Source organism: Stegodyphus dumicola, chromosome 7, assembly GCF_044657685.1.
Source record: "Stegodyphus dumicola isolate Sdum_Otavi_A_Nest chromosome 7, ASM4465768v1".
Taxonomy (NCBI): domain Eukaryota; kingdom Metazoa; phylum Arthropoda; class Arachnida; order Araneae; family Eresidae; genus Stegodyphus; species Stegodyphus dumicola.
Genome location: NC_140774.1, coordinates 67,800,433 through 67,821,839, shown reverse-complemented (window position 1 = coordinate 67,821,839; position 21,407 = coordinate 67,800,433). Strand labels below are relative to the sequence as shown.

General features: G+C 32.2%; 1 protein-coding gene across 3 annotated transcripts in view; it reads left to right on the top strand.

The window, feature by feature from the left end:
- Nucleotides 1–21,407, top strand: part of Nf1 (neurofibromin 1) — a 400,961-nt gene that overhangs the window by 101,442 nt on the left and 278,112 nt on the right. For all 3 annotated transcript variants that reach the window (XM_085820392.1, XM_085820391.1, XM_085820393.1), the window contains exons 13-14: nucleotides 7,098–7,226; nucleotides 11,367–11,560. In XM_085820392.1, coding sequence (XP_085676518.1) covers nucleotides 7,098–7,226; nucleotides 11,367–11,560 — 323 coding nt within the window. The remainder of the gene's footprint in view (nucleotides 1–7,097; nucleotides 7,227–11,366; nucleotides 11,561–21,407) is intronic.

The window sequence follows — 21,407 nt, the reverse complement described above, 5'->3', positions numbered from 1 at the left end:
TTTACTGCTGATAGCGTGGAGTGTGCAAATGCAAGTGAGCAAACAACTATTAATTTTTGAAACTACACCATACTTTGCGTTTGTTTTATGTATGTAGCAAAAGTTTTTATTTTCGAAGTTTAAAATCTTTTTGGTTTTGAGACAAAGCAGGCCTATAAGTTAAGATTGGCAGATTGAAATTTGGGAGTTTGGTGTAACATAATAATAATTAATAATGGTTTATGAAAAGGGATGCCTAAAAGTAAGTTTGGGGGAAGTGCAATATTTTTAGGAGATTTAACATTTTTGTGACTATTTATTGATAAAATTCTTGTCTTCGTCTGCTAAAAAGTTAATACTTTTGATATGAAGATCAGTATATCAATTTACTGAATGTGATTTCATTGTATTGCAGAAAAAAGAATATCACCATATTGTACTATAGATCAAAATATCATTATATGTATAAATTTTTGAGAGTTTGAAAAGCTGTTATTAAATTATATGTTCGAAATCTAAGTAATTAACTAGAAAAAATGGGATTAATTAGTTGAATAGGAAAATAAGTGAGTTTATTAAGCAAATATTTTTTTAACCCTCCAAGCATTACAAGTTTGTTTCTGAAATTTCAAAATTCCTCAAAATATCATGAATAATTAATATTTTTTTGATTTTAATTCCAAAATGACCCATGAACTTTGTACCTTGACTCCTTTTCTTCTAATATGCACATAATCTGAAAAACATAGATCAAGAGCTGGGAGAAATTTTCTTGTGTAATGAATTGGCAAGCCATCTTTGTGTATCGAATTTTATGTCTGTAACCCTTGGAGGGTTAAATGTTTCTACTAAAATACTGAGTTATGATGTGTTAAGGTAGCAAAAGAACAAAGCTATACTTTTCAAATCAGTTAATGCATTATCGTTAAAGTAGTGTTTTTATATCTGTGCAACTTAAAATTTATATTATATGTCAGTGAATTACTTTATTCCCCTGAGAGTATGATGCTGTCTTTGATTCTCTGTGGCTAAAATGTATTTAAAATCTATTTTCATGCTTCCTTCTTCAATCTCAGTTATGTCAGGTTAGTGAGAATTCAATGGTTTGAACATTGTTCTTTGTTAGCTCTATATATAATTGATATTTTAATTTTTATGTTTAGTGCTAAGAAATAAATTTTAATTAGAAGGCTATCTCTAATTTTTATAACCTTTTCATTCAAGAACCCAGTAATGATACTTTCACTTTAGATTACCATTAACTCTGATGAGATTGTTTAGTTTATCAGAGACTATTATAAAAAAGTCCAATTTTTTGTTGAAGGAATTCAACGGTTATTCAATTTCTAAGTGAATATGCAATTAAAATCATATACAGGCTAGTGCCAGCTGTTTATCAACCCTCCTTATACGGTGTGATTTAGATATATTCTATTTCTGAAATATGGGATGGTGGTTTTTTTTTTTTTTTTTTTTTTTTTTTAATAAATTTTCTATTTTCATGACGAAGACATGTTTCATAATTCACATATTTATAAGAAATTAGAGTAATGCAAAAATTTTAATAGTTTTTTTTAATTTTAAAAAACATACATTTACGGCGCATGCATGAAATAAAAATATAAAAATGCAAACAATAGTATTCCCTTACTATGCTATAAACCTGTAGTGTTGTCTAGATGCAAAACAAAACGTAAAATATGAATACAGTCAATTAACGAAAATCCGCCGACCTGAAATCCGCCAACTCCTGAAATCTGCGTTGTGTCTCAAAACATAAACATTCAGTTTATAGGTTCCCTAAACCGCAACATTGAGTACGAAATATCGAAGAAAAAATACTTACCAAATAATGTCGTCATAATTACCAAATAATAATGAGTCATAACGGAAATACCAAATTATTGCCATCATGATAAAAGTTTTTTCCCCTCTAATCTGCATCGAGGTAAAAAAGCAGACAGTTCAATCAACTCTTCAAGTTCACGATTCACATTGTTGTATTTTCTGAGCTTTGTTATTTCACGAGATTATTTAGTGCTGCCTTTTTTTTTAATCCATATATTTTGTGAATAAATTAAGAATATTTTAAATTTCAGCCCTTTTCAATACAATAACAGATAAGAAACGCACTCATGATTTTACTGCTTGCAATGTTGAAAAACGGAAAAACAAAGAAAAGCTGTTTAAATACTGAAAATCTTTGCATGAATCGGCAAACCTCAATGCTGTGTATATATAATGCAATGAATAATATAACCAATTTATATATGTAATAATAATTTAATGCATATAATAAGTTATTGCAATAATGTATGTAATAATTTAATTAAATGTATCTAATACACCTTATTTATTTTGCACTTTTAGTCTGAATATTATGATTTATCTTTTCTGTCCTGAAATCTGCAAAATCCTAAAATCCACACAACCTCTGGTCCCAAGCTTTGCAGATTTCTGGACTTCTACTGTACAGTCAAAAGTCGTTAATCCGGACTCGTCAGGACTTCGGCGATTCCGGATTATCGATTTTTCTGGATTATAGATCATCAGTTTAAATCTTGTAAGATGGCATCTTACAAGAAATTCTAAAATTAAAAATATGAAACCTTAATTTATGAAATAACGAACAATTATGATCTAAAGGGTATCAAAATTTACAAAAAAAAAAAAAAAAAAGCTTAATATTTATTTGTTTACTTTATTAAACATTTCTTTCAATGTAAGTTGTTTAAGTTGCTTCGTTTTATGTGATAATACTTTCTCTTTAATTCTATAAACAGACATAATTTCTTGTTCAGTTACAAAGTTCCGCTGTTCAAGTCCCGTAATTGTTGTGCCGAGAATACCGACTAACTTGTCAATCGAAATGTTTTCATTTTCACTAACCTCTCTGTCACCTTCTTCATGTCTTTATCCATTTTTTGCAGCAATTCCACTTTTTGTTTGACGGACATCGAAACATACTTTCGTTTTGTAGATACTTTGGGAGCTCCAGCATCGGAAATTCTATTTGACATAATCGAAAGTTCAAGTTTACTTTTATAAAATTGCTTTTACAGTCTGCAAAAAGTAATAAGCCGCATCCAATTCGAAGATTATGGAACAACACAATCATCAACATTAACTGAAATAGATAATTAGATAATTTTAGCTTATAGCGTCCGTTATAGATTAAACGAACACGAAAAAACGTATTCTGCGCCTGCGCACACGCATATGCGCAGTCGTAAAGGTCTTACGCGCACGCGTAAACGCCTATGCGCATGTGTCAATGCGGCGCATGCGCAGAAAGTTTTTAGCTTTGAGGCCCGGATTATAGATTATTCCGGATTATGGGTGTCCGAATTAACGACTTTTGACTGTATTACAATATTCTTAGTCTACACGGAGAAAAAGCGGGATCCGTATTGAAAATAACAGAAATAAACTTAGCAAGCTATTTCCACGCGACCTGTATTAGACGTACTTCATATCCTGTGGAAATCGCAGACGCCGTACACAGAGGGTTAATTTTCCCAATAAGGTGTGAAGCATCCTATGATTTATGAAGCTGAGTTTTGTGCTATTCAGTGTGCAAGTACCCTAAGCAATATCACTCATATGAAAATAGAAAGTGGTATTACACCTATCCATTATATTTGATAAATGTAAGCAATGAATTTAAAGTATATGTTAATGAATAATGTTATAAGTGTTTTTAAAATAATCTGTCTCACATTTTTCATATCAGATTATATTTTATATTGTATTATACAAAATACTTGTAATATAACTACAAAATAATTAAAAGTATTTTCAAAAGATGGTAGTGGGAACTTTAAAATGTATAAATGTATTTAAAGGGTGCGGCAGAAAAACTTGATATTTTTTGGAATTATATAACTTGGTAAATATAACGCACCCATTTTTCTTCATGTTGTAATTTGATAAAATTAAGTAACTTTACAACTGCTATTGGAAAAAATAAAAATGACACCAATATTAACTTCTGAAAATGAAATCTTGCAAACATCATCGTCCTCTGTCTGCACAGCGTAGAAGTTGATAAGTGAAACATTTCATGTTGTTTTGTGGAATTTATTTTAGCTGACTGCCTTTAGTTTTATTGATCTGCATTTTAAATTTTAAGTATTTCTATAGGTAGAATTTGTATCTCAAAGATCATGTTTTCAAAATTGCCCCACAATATATCCACATCGCAAACGCTCTAGAAATAATGTCATTAACACTTTCATGTGTGCAGTTTCCACATCTTTTGAAATCGCAGACTGATTTGACTTCAGCTAAATATTGGAGTAAGGAAGTTTTGTATCAATAAAATGTATCATTCTGCATTTAGTCTTATTGTCTGATCATTATCCTCAAAGAAATATGGGTCGGTCACCCTAAACTTTGACACGGTGCATCAAAATACAACCCATTGGGACTATTAATGAATCTCCATGAAGCTGTTTTGGAACAGTACTGAAAATTTTATTTATTGACAAATTCTGAGAGATAGAAATGAACTTCATTACACATGATAATTTCAGTATTAACGGTTGTGATTTTCTTTGTCATATGTGTAAAAAGCTTTAACGTAAAGATTGCCAATCATGATGTCAATTTGTGCACAGCCGAAAATTTTCAAGTCGTGAAAATGCAAGTTGAGTAGTAGAACAGGAAGGGACTAGATTTCATTGCTTGTTCAGTATGCTCAAGTGTTTGATTTCTGCTGGTTTTTGTGTGCGTACAGTGTTGGCCATTAAAATTGCAAAACCATGAAGGAAAGCAAATGCAAAAAAAGATAATTATTCTACGTAAACAGTATGGCATGAAGATAAAATGATTAAATTTGTAAGCAGTTTGGGGGTTTACAAGGATCTAAATTAGTAGAAGCAGTTACCACCCTTGGCATGTAAAACAGCCCTTACCAGGTTAGGTATGCATACGAACTGGGCTTGGATGACAGAAACTGGCAACTCATTCCATGTTGCTTTAAGTCTATGCCATGCTTCATCAACCATATGCCAGGGCAGCAATCAAATACCCTGTGTATTAAGAAAGGTCAGAACATGTGGTCTTGCATTATGTTATTGGAAGATGGTGTTTGCCAAGCCTTGAAGGTAGGCCACAACCACTGTATGTAAGATGTCAGAAATGTACCAGCCTGCATTCAAATTACCATCAGTCTGAACTAGAGATGTACGTATTGTGCACCCAATGGCCTCTCAAACCATTACACCAGGTACAGGGCCCCTATGCTGATATTGAATGCAAGTAGACAACGTGTGGTCTCTTCAGGGCCTCAAGACATGCATAGAGCCATCGGAATACTGCACAAAGAACTGGAACTCGTTTGAAAAGACAACGTTGCGCCACTCCTGTATCCAGCTTTGTCATTCAGTGCACCAGAGTCGCTGTCTCTCTCTATGCTGCATTGTCAAGTGAAGCCGAAGTAATGGTCATTGTGTTGATAGTCCTCGTGGCTGCAAACATTGATGCACCATACAGCAGATACTAGGTGTGCTGCAAACATGGTAATTTCCTTAATATGATGTGGTTCTACGGTTTTGCAGGGCTGACCTCACAATATGTCTGTCCTCTCTGGCATTATTCATGGGAGGGCATTGAGATCCTGCATGCTATTCAATATATGACCCTGAACAATCCATTGATTCTATATGCACATGACAGTGGTTAGATGTTGACCAGTGCAACGGGTGATATCATGGAGCGATAATCCACACTCTCAGTAAGCAGCTCAGTAAGCAGTATGCATTCCAACACTTGCTGGTAAGCAGTTCTTCATCTTATTTGAGACATAACACAATATTCCGAGCAAACTCCTACCTTACAAAGTGCTTTCCAATGAAAAATCCATTGCACAACTTTTCTTTTATGCAGGTCTTCAGATGACGTTTTTTCCTCCTGCATCATCTAAATGGGCTGAAATATATTTGCATATCCCAACCTCTTCTTCTGTTCATGTGATTTTGATGTTCGTGATATCATTCCTTCCTGGTGTTGCAATTTTAATGACCAGCAGTGTATTTATCTTATCATGTTCCAAAATTCCCCATCAACTGAAAAAAATCTTATTATGAGAGGAGGAACACAGCTATGACGACTAACATGGAAATGTTGATTGGATTGTCATTGTTTGAAAACAATTGTTATTTTTGAAGAAACTGTGCATTGCATATCATGACAACAAAAATGGTTACCACTCCCCACTTCTAACACCAATTCTTATGATGCTACAACTGTACTCAGTTGTAGCATCATTTGATGTAATGCTATGAAACGTCATATGAAGTTTCACTGATTGACTGATGAGGACATCACAAACATACATATAAAAATGCATGTTTGTAATGTATATTGTTGTATGTTAATGATTTGTAGAGATCTCCTAAATTGGCTGAAGTTGTTTTGTTGCTATTTACAATTTTTTTAGAAAAGAGAGAACACATCTAAAATTAGCCTAATGCAGGAATGAATGTTAGCTGGTTATTCCTAGATATACAATATCATTGCAATCAAAAATTCACACAGCATAGATAAAAATTGAACAACTAACTTCTATAAATAATAAACTAAATAACACTTCTTTCTGCAGATAAGTTAGACTAAACTCTGAGATGTATCTTATTAACTTCAATTATATATTTAAACTGACACTAAAGGTGAGCGATGCACTATCAAAGCATTCTAGAAAAATTTGTTTTAGTCTCTTGAAAGCTACAAATTCTTGAAAATAATGAAGCAGTTAAGCAAATGCAAATAAAATTATAACTAGCAAATTAGAAGTAATGAAACATTTACAATAAATGTGTTCAGTATTACAGCAAAATGATGCAGAAAAGGAAAAAAAATATGTAAATAAATACTAGTATATAGTAATGCAGTGTGCATCAAAATACAAACAAGGAAAGATGTATGTTTAAATTGGAATAATATAGCGGTAGATTTAATAAATATATACTATTGTTTAAAATTAATTTCAAATAAAAAGGCTAAATTTTCTTTGAATAAATATTTTCAGCCATACAGAAGAAGACTGGTCTGGATTATTGTGCATCTTTCTTTTTAATTAGCATGAGTTATTTATTTATTTCCTTTTTCCTTTTTAGAGTTTAACCCTTAAAGAAAAAGTGAGTACTCTGAAATTTAAAGAAAAGTCAGAAGAATCTCTTAGTTATAAAAATCTTCTTTTGTGGATGGTCAGACTCATTCATGCGGATCCAGTTCTTATGCTGAATGTAAGTTTAATGAATTTATAGGTACTTAAGCACTAATTTATAGGTACTTAAGCACTAAGTAAGTTTAATGAATTTATAGGTACTTTATAGGTACTTAAGCACACAATTATAGGTACTTAAGTACACTTGTTTGACACTAGTAGCAGATGATTATGATGTCTCAACACACTCAAAAAAGCTGCATCTCGCCTTTATGCAACTTCAATTAATCCTAGATGAGGCAGTTTAGTTTTTGTAGAAAAGGATGTAAGCTATTAAGCTGTTCCTTCCAAACTTCCTCTGAGCTATATATATATATATAATTGGTGCAAGTTTAAGCTCTTTATTTATATATGTTTTTTTGTGCAATTTTTTTCAATTATGCTTTTATTATCCTATACTAGCTGAAGTACCCGATGCCAGTTAAGTTAGATTGAGAGTAATGCATCTAACAGCAGAGAGAATGATGCTACTGTAATCCTTCTGTAATAACAATGCAAAAAATGCGATTCATAGTCATTTTTCAGTCTGATGCAATATGGAACCCACATAAAAAAATTTGATAGAAAAATAAGCTTATTCTCTCTCATTATATCAGCAACAATGGCACACAGTTTTTAGTGATTTTCGTCTTTCTAATCAAATGGTCGTAAAAGCTCAAGTTCCATCCAATATTTCACCTATATTCAATTTTAGTCGATTGAATGTGGCAAAAAATTTAGCATAATGGATCAAAAATCAAAAATACGAACAAACACACATACACACAGACATTCTTTAGAGGTTTTGTAAAATTTAGAAATTTTTGTTTAACAAACTCTACAATTTGAAAGTGAGCAGTAGCAACACTTTTTGAAATAAAGCATTTTTTTAATCTCTAACATGTGAGACTGTTATCTCTCAGAAAAATGAGTGCGAAAATTAGCATTTTCAGAGTTTTTAATTAATATTTCGGCTGATTAAAGTCGTACAAAGATGGGAATAGTCAAAATGGCTTTCCATGTATTTTTAGAATCGGGAAAAATGTATTTAATGTGTGGCAATGCATTAAAACTTAGAAGTTTTTTATTAACAAACTCTAGGGTTTGAAAATGAGCAATGGCAACAATTTTCAAAATAAAGCGGATTTTCATCTCCAGCTTGCGAGACTGTTGGCACTCGAAAAGAGCTGCTTTAAAAGGAAAAAAAGAAGAAGTTGATGTCGACCTTTTCTAGGACCCAGAATAGAATTGTAAAAAGTTTGGTGACGATAGCTATAGTAGTGATGGAGTTATTAGCGAACAAACATACACACACAGACTTTCTTCTTTATATATATATAGATTTGAGATTTGTGTCTGTAGGTTATGTAATTGAATAAAGAGCAGTCTCTTCCATCAAACTTCTGCTGGAATAGTTGGCACAAATTTGGTAGGAGTTTTACCACTTTTATGATCAATGAGAAAGTAAATAAGTCCCAAATTATAAAATGCTTGAATGTTGATTATGGTAAATGAATTGTTCTTTATTTTATGTAATAAAGCGTCATGTAATTGTTTTTTCTAATGAAAGTCGTTTAGTTTTTATAATTGACATAAAAATGTCTTCACATATCAATATCCAATTTTAGATAGACTGCTAAACTTCTAAACTAGTCTGTCATGTCTTCTGGGTATCTGATTTTCTATTTAGGTATTCTAAAATTTAGATACTGTCTTAAGTCCAAAATTTGAACATCCAGTAACGAGAATGATCTATTTATTATCCAGAACTTCCATAGAACTTTTTTTCTCTGAAATTTTCTTTTTCTCCCTTTTTAATTAAAGAAATTTCTTCAATTATTATTAGATAAAATATTAGGCCATATAGTCTCCACAGTTTTATGGTACATTTTTGGATAAAAATTTTCTTTATTGAAAATCAGTTTTAATCAAGTACATATTGACCATTATTATCTACGACCTTTCGGCATTTTTCTGGTAACTTCATAATTCCATTGGTATAGCACTTCTGCGGTTTATCGTCGATAAACTTGGCCAAGTGATTTTCAGTGGCGCTTCGGTCAGCCAGTTTTTTACCATCAACAGAATTTTGCAGAGACCGAAACAAAAGGTAGTCAGACGGTGCAAGGTCCGAGCTATTCGGTAGATGCATCAAAACTCCCAAACCAAGTTCCTTCAATTTGTTCAGAGTCATCAAAGATATGTGTAGCCGCACATTGTCATGATGGAACACAACTCCCTTTCTGGGTACCAATTCTTGTTACTCTTTTTGGATTGCTTTGTTCAAATGGTTGAGTTGTGCACAGTACAGGGGCGAATTGATGGTTTTGCCAGGTTGCAGCAGCTCACAATGAACAATTCCAAATTCTTTGGCATCAAAGTTTCCAGAATGGAATCGAACAAACCACTCTTGGGTCCTTCGTTCACTCACAACATTTTCACCGCATGCTTCACAAATTTTCTGGCATGTTTTTGTATTATTTTTTCCTTTTTTTCCTTTTTTTTTTTTATATATATATAGTAAAAAAGCATCACATAGCACGTTTCTTCAGATATTTCACTCATTTTCAAATCAATATAACTATTCACACAAGCAATGATTTAGAAAACTGTCTTCACAAACAGTGGAAGCTGAATGTCATCTTTTTAAGCACATGTTTGTTTGAGACAATTGGGTGAGTGTTGCTGGATATATAGGCATCAACATCATCTAGTGGCAAAAATCCACGGGCAACTTTTTATATGACCCAATACATCAAATAAACAAGTAAATAAAAACTATATCTAACATTATAACATTACATAAAATAACAATTTAATAGTCTCAGATATTTACCATTAAAGTCATTAATACAGTACAAAGTCCGTAATCTGGATTCCAGATTAGGATTATTCCAGATTAGTAATAATTCCAGATTAGGGGTTTTTCCGGATTAGAGATCATCACTTTAAATCTGGTGAGATGGCATGCAGAAATTATACAATTAAAAAAATGAAACCGTAATTTATGAAATAAAGAGCAATTATGACCTAAAGGGTATCAAAATTTACAAAAAAAAAAAAAAAAAAAAAAAGCTTAATATTAATTTGTTCACTGTATTAAACATTTCTTTCAATATAAGTTGTTTAAGTTTCTTCGTTTTTTGTACTAATACTTTCTCTTTAATTCTATAAACATACATAATTTCTTGTTCAGTTACAAAGTTCCACCTATTGGAAGCGGTATTTTCTGGATCTAGAACCATACTACAGATATTGCCGTCCGTTAATTGATTGATGATTGGGGCATTGTTTTTGCAATGAAAAACTTCTGTTATATCATCTTCATTTATTACCGCTTCACATTTCTTTACAAAATTTAATTACTATAAAATTTCACCTTTAGTTTGCGATGTCCGAAAACCTTCAAATTCATGGCTATCATCTTCATCATCCTCACCATGAAATATAGTAGCTGGCCATAAATTATGCCAAGCATTTTTTAATGTATCTGGAGACATCCTCCCAGTGTGCATGCGCATGCTTAAATGCATTACACGCATGCGTAAAGCATACAAAGAAAAAGGTTTGTGGCTTTTAGGTCCGGATTATAGATCACTCTGGATAATGGACGTCCAGATTACGGATCTTTTACTGTAGTTAGGTATCTAAGGCAACCACATTTACAAAAGGCCAAACTCACCTTGACCTGTTGTCTTCTTGATAGAGAGGTTTCACTGCATTTTAAAGATAATTCTTCAAATTCCTTCCTTTAAATTACGTTCTTTCTTTTCTATTTTTTTTTCATAATTTTATTATGGAAATAAATATAGTTTAATTTGAATTTAGAGTTTTGTTCATTTGGCAGAGTTTGTGTAGTATTTTAATCATTTTATAAAATGAATTATGCATAAAATAGCTGACATATAATTATTATACTTGCAGCATATGAAATTTGTGTTTATGATTTTTAGAATGATAATATTTATGCAAAGTTGAACTATTTTTTGGAAGAGTTTAATTGTTAGGCTAACTATTTTAACTCTTCTTTTACATCTGAATCCAATCTTAGTTTAAATGAAAGTGTTCAAGCAGAATCTCCTTGTATAATTTGTGAATTAGTGTGAATCTCAATCAAATTTTAGAATGCTAATAAGATTTTGTGTATATTTTTGCTCCTCGTATGGCATTTTAATTTCAGAATCAAGGGAAAGCTGGGCATGAAATCCAGAGCAGCACCTTAGAGTTGATAAATGGTCTTGTATCTTTGATTCATCAACCCTCCATGCCTGATGTAGCCCAAGAGGCAATGGAAGCTTTACTTGTTTTACATGATCCATCAAATATTGAGATGTGGAATCCAGAGTCTCCTATTAATACTTTCTGGGATGTCAGGTTTGTTTTGTTGTGATTTTCCTTTGATCTTTCACAATAATGTTGTGTTATGTTGTGCTGCATATTATGTTAGAGATACAAGCAGACAGATTATTTTGCTATTATAAATAAATAAAATTTTAACTGGGAATGAAACTTTTTCTTATATAAGTCAGAAGCTAGAAATTTTATTAAAATATTTTTCTGTAGAATTAGCAATAAATATGTAGCAGACACACTTCAACTGTGGAACATAATGTTGACTATGAATTACAATGTATGGCAGAAAAGTAATGAGACTGGTTTTATGAAGCATAGAGTGCATTCATGAGTTATAAATATGTGGAATTTTTTTTCATGTGGACTCAATATAAAGATTAGAAAAGTAGTGGAACTACTAAATGCCTACTTTGTTTTTAAGTAACTAAGTTCACTTTGAGGACCTTGTGATAGTAATGTTCATTTGTTGTTTGTCTTTGAGACATAAAGAATGAATATCCCTTATCTGTTAAAAAGGCAAATCAACCTTCATTTGATTTCAGCATTTGTTGTACTTTGCTTTATTGGAAAGTTGTTTCCTGGCTTTGATGCCCTTTGGTACTGGAAAATTTGGCACTGGTTTTCTTAATGTCTATATATGTATGTATATCTGTGTAAGATATCAAAATATGAAGAAAAATGTATTACTATATTAAACTCTATTGGAATGGTACATCAAATTCTTAATTTTACACATCCCCTTCATAGTTCCATATTGCACCATTTTACATCATGCTTTACCTTGCAGTAATCACAGTGCAAAATCTTTTGTCCAGTCACTGCTTAGGATTAAAACAAAGACGTTCGGAGCTTATAAATACTACTTCAGTTATGATACATCACTCTTTTGCTGCTTGCTCTGATAAGGAAGGTCATATGACTCTGCTAAGCTTCTTTTTCTGTTGTCTAAAGTGTAAACTGCATATATAGAAATTGTCGAGCACATTTAGCACCCATAGGATTGTACCAAATTAAGCAAAACTGTATTTCTGAATAAGTTCCTGTTCAAAATAGAAATGATGTTTTAACCATTGTAACCATCAAGCCAGTTGTGATTTTTCACTGCAGTCAGATCTATGGAGCACTTTTTTTGGCCCAGACTAAAAAGTGAATTGCTTTCATCTTCTGCAAAAACTACAGTATATCACAGAAGGTCAACAGGATGTTGTAAATGCAGGTATACGAGTGAAAAATTCATCATGGAAATTCAAAATCAACAATGTTACAGATGGTAAATATCATCTAAAATATTTTGATTTCAGTGTGTCATAAAAAGATTTCAAAAGGAAAGAATGACTCGTAGATTACATTACAAATGGTAAATATCTAAAATATTTTGATTTCAGTGATCCATAAAAAGATTTCAAAAGAAAAGAATGACTCATAGATTGATTAGGAAGCAGCAGCTTTAATTGGCATTTACTATCAGCAATCCAGTGAATGTACTGCTATGAAAATGGGTCGAGGTCAGTGCATGAATAATTATGCAGTGCATTTGTGGTCGAGTATATTGTCAAAAGTGTGTCTTTTAAAAGTCATGTCCTCTATTTCATTTTTTCCGTGTAGTGATTTCAGTAAGTGTATGATATCAAAATTCCTTCAGTGATAAAAAAAGTGAGTTCTGTGCTCCACTTCACCAGTTGAAAAGTATCAATTGTTTAATTTTAGTGCATTATAAAATGTGTTGATTTCAGTGTGTTATAAAAAGTATTCATCTTTTTCAAAAATCACTTGCTTGATAAAAAGTGAAATAAATTTGGTTTCTATTCCCCCCCCCCAGCATTAAAAAATAAAAAAAAGTTACAGTGTACATCGGGAATTATTATTATTTTTTTTTTAAGAAACATAAAAATTTTCATTAATGAAATGAAAAACTTACTAATATTTTCTTGAAAAAGGTTTTTGTTAATAATGTGCTTTTAGAATTTTTACATTTCTATAAAGTAAGTAATTAATAAAGTAAGTAATTCTAATGTTTTTTATTTGTTTGTAATGTTTTAATGTGGTTTAAGTAAAGGATTTATTGATTTTGACAAAATTTTAGATGGAAACACGATTTCAATCTAAGGTGTACCAATCTGAAAATGTTTCATATATTGTTCAGATAAAGATAAGTTTACATGTCCAGTATTTGATGGAACTAGAGATTGTACCATTAACAAATATTTGATATTCTTTGATAAACAATGTAGTTTTAAAAAACTTTTTGAATAAGAAAATTTAGCAGTGTTTCCAAATTGTATAAAAGGAGGAGTATTGACATTGTTAATTCTGATGGTTTTGCCATCTTCCGTTGAAATTACAAGATTGCATATTCACACACACACATGCATGCATGAACATTGTGCAATGCATACACAGTAGATGGCACAATAATGTTCAAAATTCCAATGCTGCATTATTGTGGCACAGCAGAAGACCTGTAGAAAACGTAATGTGAATAGAATATCCTTATGGCAGAGACAGGCACTTGTTCTGATGGTCGTTACCTGGTCTGAAGATAGGTATAAAGTTAGTTTTCCCACAGTGCCATCAGGATCATTACTTTTATGTCATTCTCTTTATATTTGATGGCTTTGTAATTTTTAAATCCATAATTAAAATAAGTTTTAATATCTGCAGATCATTTCAATATAAATACAATTGATTTAAATTTAATCCAAATAAGCTAAAAACTAACTTAAGTTCTAAAAAACAAAAACATAACCTTTGATGCTCAGCTCCATCTTGGCCTGAACTTGAAAATGCCGTAAAAATGTGGGTGATAGATAAGAGGAAATCTAGGATAAGTGTTTCAACCAAAATGATAATCAATGAGGCCAAAGGATTTGCAGAAAAACATAGGAATCAGAACTTTTCAGGGTCTGAGGACTGGTACTTCAGGTTCATGAAAAGGCAAGGCTTATCAATGCACACATAAACAACTATTGCACAGAAAATGCACGCAAGAAAACTTCTTTTGAGCTCGGTCAAATAGGAAATGGATGAAATTCCACTCACATTTGATGTACCATCCAACAAGACTGTGAGTATCATAGGTTCTAAATCAATAATCATAAAAACCACAGGTCATGAAAAACCCGATATACAGTAGTTCTAACATGTTGTACTGATGGCACAAAACTACCACCGTTTTTCATATTCAAAAGAAAAACACCTCCGAAAGAAAAACTTTCAACATGTGTAATTGTTCATGTTCATCTGAAAGGCTGGATGGACGAAGCTGGAATGAAACTGTGGTTACAGAACGTATGGACGAGGCGACCTGATGGACTCTTAAGAAAACCCTCTCTTTTGGTTTTGGATCAGTTTAGTGCCCATAGAACTGAGACCATAAAGAATAAAGCGAGAGAATTAAAAACCCAGATAGCTGTCATTCCTGGTGGACTGACTAGCCAATTGCAGCCTTTAGATGTATCGGTGAATAAGCCATTTAAGGAAAAAGTGTGAGAACGATGGAACAAGTGGATAGGAGAGCCACATCACACCCTCAGGTAGAATGAAGCGGCACTCTTATTTCACAAGTGTGCGAGTGAGTAAAAAGATCTTGGGAGGATGTAAAGGCTGAAGTAATTGTTAAGTCCCTTCAGAAGTGCGGAATCAGTAATGTTCTTGACGGAACAGAAGATGACGCATTATTCTAAGAAGGTGATATTAGTGATGACGATATTCTCGTTTTCGATGATGATGATAGTGAAAAGGATTTTTGTGGTTTTGAAAGTGATTAAAGTCTAATTTCATGTATTACAAAGCAATCAATGATACGAATGCGAAGTTCGAAAAGCGAGTATAACGATTGACGATTTTTGTTCGAACACTATTTTTGTTTCAACGAGTTTGCATCAGTCTAAATTTTATCTTTATTTGGTATACAAAAGTACATGATGATATCTTTCATTTACATTTAATGAAATGCCAAAAAATATCACAGTAATACAGACACATTGCAATGGCGAACCTACAGTTACATAATGTAAACACACAGAAGCAATCTTTCGGTGCAACAGCGCCCTCTATACTATGAAAAGTTTTTACACACCCCACCTGTGCTCTGTTAAGAGTACACATCTATAATATATGTAGATATAATCACAAATCAATACTGAAAACTACATTGCAAATTAATACAATACATGACACAAACATATATATAACTTTAATTCACAATACATGACACAAACATATATATAACTTTAATTCAAAAGGATAGATCAGTTGGACGGGTCTTCGATAAAGTCCTTGAAAAGTACGAATCAAACATGGATGCACATACCCATTTCTACCTTTATAAACTTCTTCTATAATTCCAATAGGCCATAAAAATTTTTATTTCGTCGACCCCTCCAGCAATACAACCTCACCCTTTTTAAGATTCTTTTCAGGAGATGGATTTAGAAAAGTGTGCGCAGACTGTAATTTGAGAAGATAATTCTCCTTCCACTTTTTCCAAATTTGTTTCAAAAGATTAGTTTGATACACTTTTATTTTAGTCAAAGTCTGCCTGTTCAATGGTTCATTCCTGAAAAGGTCGGCGAAATGTATAGGATAAGAAATATTTTCTTGCCCTGGAAACAAGAAATGAGCAGGTGTGAGAGCTTGTGGCTCTTTTATTTCATTGTGGACATCAGTAAGAGGTCTATGATTTAGAACTAACTCAATTTCTGATAGAATAGTCATCATTTCTTCAAAGTTAAGAAGAGCCCTTCTGAGAATCTTTCTCAAAGAATCTTTGATAAAAACCACCCCACCAAGGCGTGTGAGGCGCAATGATATGAAATCTTTCAATTTTTGAATCTATTATAATTTTTGCAAATTCTTTAAGAATTTCATTAGTGGCTCTAAAGCTCTTAGCATTGTCGGAAATGATAACTTTACAATTTCCTCTCCTAGCTAAAAATCTCCTTAATGACAAAATAAAATTTTTTGTTGACATATTTGTGATTAATTCTATGTGTACAGCTCTAGTAACACTGCATGTAAATAATGTTATATAAGCCTTTTGAGGCATATCCTTTCCTGATTTTATTAAAACTAGGCTAGTGAAATCTATGCCAGTTACAGTAAAAGGAGGGTTTTTCAGTAATTCTACTTTTAGGTAGTTGACTAGTTATTTGCTTAGCTGGTTTCAACTTATACTTTTGACAAATTAGGCAGTTACCTAATATTCTTTTTATAATTTGTCTACATCGTGGAATCCAAAATCTAGACCTAATTTTGGCTAGCGTAAATGTAACTCCACCAAAAAAAAATTTATTATGTTCTTGAATGATAATTTTAAATTGAAATGTAAACTTAGACTGCTTAGGAAGAAGCATAGGGTAAGCTTCATCCTTTGTAAATGCTCCTTCTTCTAATCTTCCTTTTATGCGCAATACACCACAACTGTCAAGAAATGGGGCTAAATTTGAAAGTGGAGAGTTTTTAGGAATTGACTTTTCATTTTTAAGGTTCTGTAATTCTAAGTTGAACTCTATGTTTTGCTCATGTTTTATCCAGACTATTTCAGCATTTTGAAGTTGTTCTTCTGTGAAGGGACCTGCAGTCGTTTGTTGTTTTTGAAGTTTATTAACAAACCATTTAACTAGTGCAGTTACTCTTAGTATTTTTAACAAACAACTATATTTCCTTAAATGTAAAATAAATTTCGAATTTTCTACCAAACACTTATTTTGCACTGTACTTTCAAATTCTTTTTTTAGCTCTAAGTCTATGTCTGTAGATTTTAAGTTTTCTCTTTCAGTAGGCCAGTATTCATGTGATTGCCTTAGCCAGGGTGGACCAAAACTGGTTTGTAGCTAAATTTGCTGCAGAAATTCCTCTGGACAAGATATCTGCAGGATTATCCTTACTAGGGCAATGAGCCCAATTATTGGTATCTGATAAAAATTGAATTTCTTCTATTCTAATTTTTATGAAAGTTTTGTATTTATAAGATTGTCCCTTAATCCAACATAACGTAACCACTGAGTCGGTCCAAAAATAACTAGAAGTATTAAATTTAAGACATTTACTTACTTGATATACTAATCTTGCAGGCAATAAAGCTCCCATTAATTCCAGTCTTTGTAATGTAAGACTTTTCAGAGGAGCTACATGACTTTTAGAACAAATAAAAGTAATACTTATCCTTCCATCTTCAGATATAGTTCTTAAATACAACACAGTTCCATAGGCTAAAAGAGGTGAATCTGTAAAAGAATGAATTTCAAATGAAATAAATTTACAGTTCAAATTTGAAAAAGAACATCTAGGAATTTGGAGATCTTCTAAGTGTTCGACTTCAGTGCACCACAACTGCCACTTGTGATCCAGTGACGATGGAAGTTTGTCATCCCAGTCCATGTCATGACTCCACAGTTCTTGTAGAATGCACTTCAGCTTTATGATGAAAGGTCCAAGAAATCCGATAGGATCTCGAAGAATAAACCTTTTCAAAGCAGTTCCATTCTTGACAAACTTTGATAGTTCTTTCACGTTGAAAGATAGACTGTCCGCATCTGGATTCCAAACTAGACCCAACACCTTGGATGGTGAGTCAAGTCCCATACTTGAGCTCGTTTCCTCATCGATGTCGAACTCAGCATCTTTCCACAGTTCCGTGAAATTGGTTTTCCATTTTCATAATATCATGTTACCTCTTTTAAGAATTTCTACACTTTCAGTTGTAATTTTCAAAGCCGTTTGCAAGTCTTCTTCGCCTCCAATCAAATCGTCGACATAAAACCATTCTGACAGTAATTTGCAAGTATCAGGAAATTCTTGTTTATATTTATCAAAATGATATTTCAGAGTTGCAGCTAATAAATATGGACTTGGTTTTAGTCCAAATAAAACTGAAGTTCATTTCTTGATATGAATTGGAACCGATATCATCAGTCCAGAAGAATCTAGTAAATTTTCTATCACATGGATCGATCAAAATTTGTAGATATGCTTGCTTTATATCCGCTGTGAAGGCGATTGTATTTTGTCGAAACTTTAAAATCATTTCAAATAGGTTTGGATCCAAGTTTAGTCCTTTAAATAAACAGTCATTAATCGAAAGTTGTCCTCCTTCATGAGAAGAACCATTAAACATGATTCAAGAACCATTAAACAAGTCAACTAGCAGATTTGTCCTTGCGAATGACCGTGTGGTGGGGTAAGTAGAATGAATGCTCAGAATATGACACTTCAATATCTGAGGACGAATTCTCAATGATACCTTCCTTACGATAATCATCAATTACCTTTTTATAATCCTAAAAAAAATCTGTATTATTTCTAAATCTCCTAAGCAGACCATCGAAACGTTTCGGAGCCACTTCTCTATTTTTTACTAATTTCTCCTGCATGCCTGGTTTCCACGGCAACTTTACACAATACCTTCCATCTACGAACCCAACAGAATTATTAAATTCATCAAGTATTTCCTGTTCCACTAAAGTCAAACACTCCGCTTCCTTGTTTTCAATACCTAAACTTTCCTGTTCCCAGAAACGCCTGAGTTCAGCTGACACAGTGCTTTGATCACCCAAAACTAAGTTTACAGCAGCTGTTTTACTTGTATCACCACAATTCAAGGACCATCCAAGTTTTGTGTTTACAGCTACCAAAGACGTATTTAACCTTTCAAAACCTTTTGTCAAATTCCAATAAAAATCTATACCTATTAACAAGGAAATTTCATTATCATCTGATGCTTGATTATATCCCCACGTTAAAGATAATCCCTTGGCTTCCATTTCAGCTCTTGTACTCTTATTTGGCAAATTAATCACAGCCTTCAAAATTTCATCTGTTTCCAACGCCCGTATTACGACTTCTTTTCCATCTAAAATGTTTCGCAATCTCACTTCAGCTCTGCGACATGTTTGCAACCAAAGATCCTTTGCTGCAAATGAATAAATCTTTAATGTTTCTGACCCTAGACATTTTAATCCCAACTTCAAAGATACATTTCTTTTAATAAAACTCTTTTCACTACTGTTATCAAACATTGCAATAACTATACCTGACGATTTACAACCAACAATTTCTGACCTAACACACTGCAATAAAATCGCATTCCTATCATTTACAACTGAATTCAAAATAGTAGGCTGAATTTCCATTTCCTTTGGTTTTTCTTCTTCCGGTTTTGAATTAGATTTACACTTGCTAGAATTTTCAAATTTAAAACAAATAGCTTTGGCATGTCTACCAAAGCAGAATGAACGCTTTTTAGCATTACATTTTTTCACAAAGCAGTTTATGTTACAACACAACAGACATCTCCTTTCTTTAATTAATTTATCCCTTTTTTTGTTGTACAGTCATGTTTTTGCATTCAGCCTTACAGTGACCTTGACCGCAGAAGAAACAAACTTGGGAAGTTTTCGCCATAAATTCTGTTACTGACGCATGTTGATTATTATTACTCGGAGGGAAGTTTCGTTTCTGATTTCGAAAATCGTTTTGTTTGTGTTGGTTAGAATGAAAATTAATTATTATATGATGATACATTATTAGAATTAATACGGAATGCTTTTTCTCTTGCACTAAAAGCATTATGTTAAAACTTCATCAATTCCTGTACATTATGACAATTATTTATATTTTGCTTAGAAAATTCAAAAGTCAATTCTCCTGGCAGATTTCTTAGTATTATGTTAGTCAGTATATTTGTGTATGTTCCCGATTTGACATTTAATTCCTCTAAACATCTAATTTGAGTTTGGGCTTCAAAATAAAGGTGACGAAGAGCCTGGATGTTAGAAGCATTTTTTATAGGTGCCAGATTTAATAAATTTGACAAGTGAGCATTTATTAAAATGTCTCTTTGGCCAAATGTTTCAGAAATTAATTTAACAGCCTGTTTATAGTTCTCTGGAGTAATTGAGAATCCTTTACTGCTAGCTAGGGCTTTACCATCTAATAATGACTTTAAATAGCAAAATTTGTCAACTTCAGTTAAATTAGAATTATTATGCACAGAATTCTCAAACTGATTCCAAAAATCTAAATATTCTGAAGGCTCACCGTAGAACTGAGGAAGCGAAAGTTTAGGAAGTTTAGTTCTGTTTTCTAAATGCAAAGTTTTATTTTCTACGTGAACATTTTCTGGATTTACCGTTTGTTTACCTGACTGACATGGAACCTTTCCAATTGATTTAATTTTGTTTTGCAACTTTACTTTAACTGGTATTATTTTTTGTTATATTCATCTACTGTGTTAATTTCATCCTTAATTTCTTGTTCTTCTTTACTGTTTGTTCACCTGACTGACATGGAACCTTTCCAATTGATTTAATTTTGTTTTGCAACTTTACTTTAACTGGTATTATTTTTTCGTTATATTCATCTACTGTGTTAATTTCATCCTTAATTTCTTGTTCTTCTTTCAACAATTCATCAATCTATTTAGTATGTTAATAATTTCAATTTTACTATTCAACTGTTCTAAATATGAATCACATACATCTATGTTGATATGCGATTCATTCAAATATTTGTTTATTTTTTCTACTAAATTTAAAGTTTGTTCACGATGTGTGTCACGCTTAGTTCGAAGCTTTAACAAAGTTCTTACATCATGATAGGCAACATTTTCCTTGAATCTGTGTTTTTTGTTGTTTCTGCTTTATTTTGTATTATGTTTGATTGCTTACCGTTCATACATTTATTCATTATTGAAATTTACATATCATGTTCAAAATAGCTTGCCGTTTGTTAATTTTCCTTAAAAAACTATGTTTGGTAATTGCATTCAGTGATTGTTTATTTGGCTTTTACGAAACGTGAGAACTAAAAGAAACCACATTTTAAGTTATTGTGGTACTGCGCTGTCGTGAGTATTATTGAAACTTTT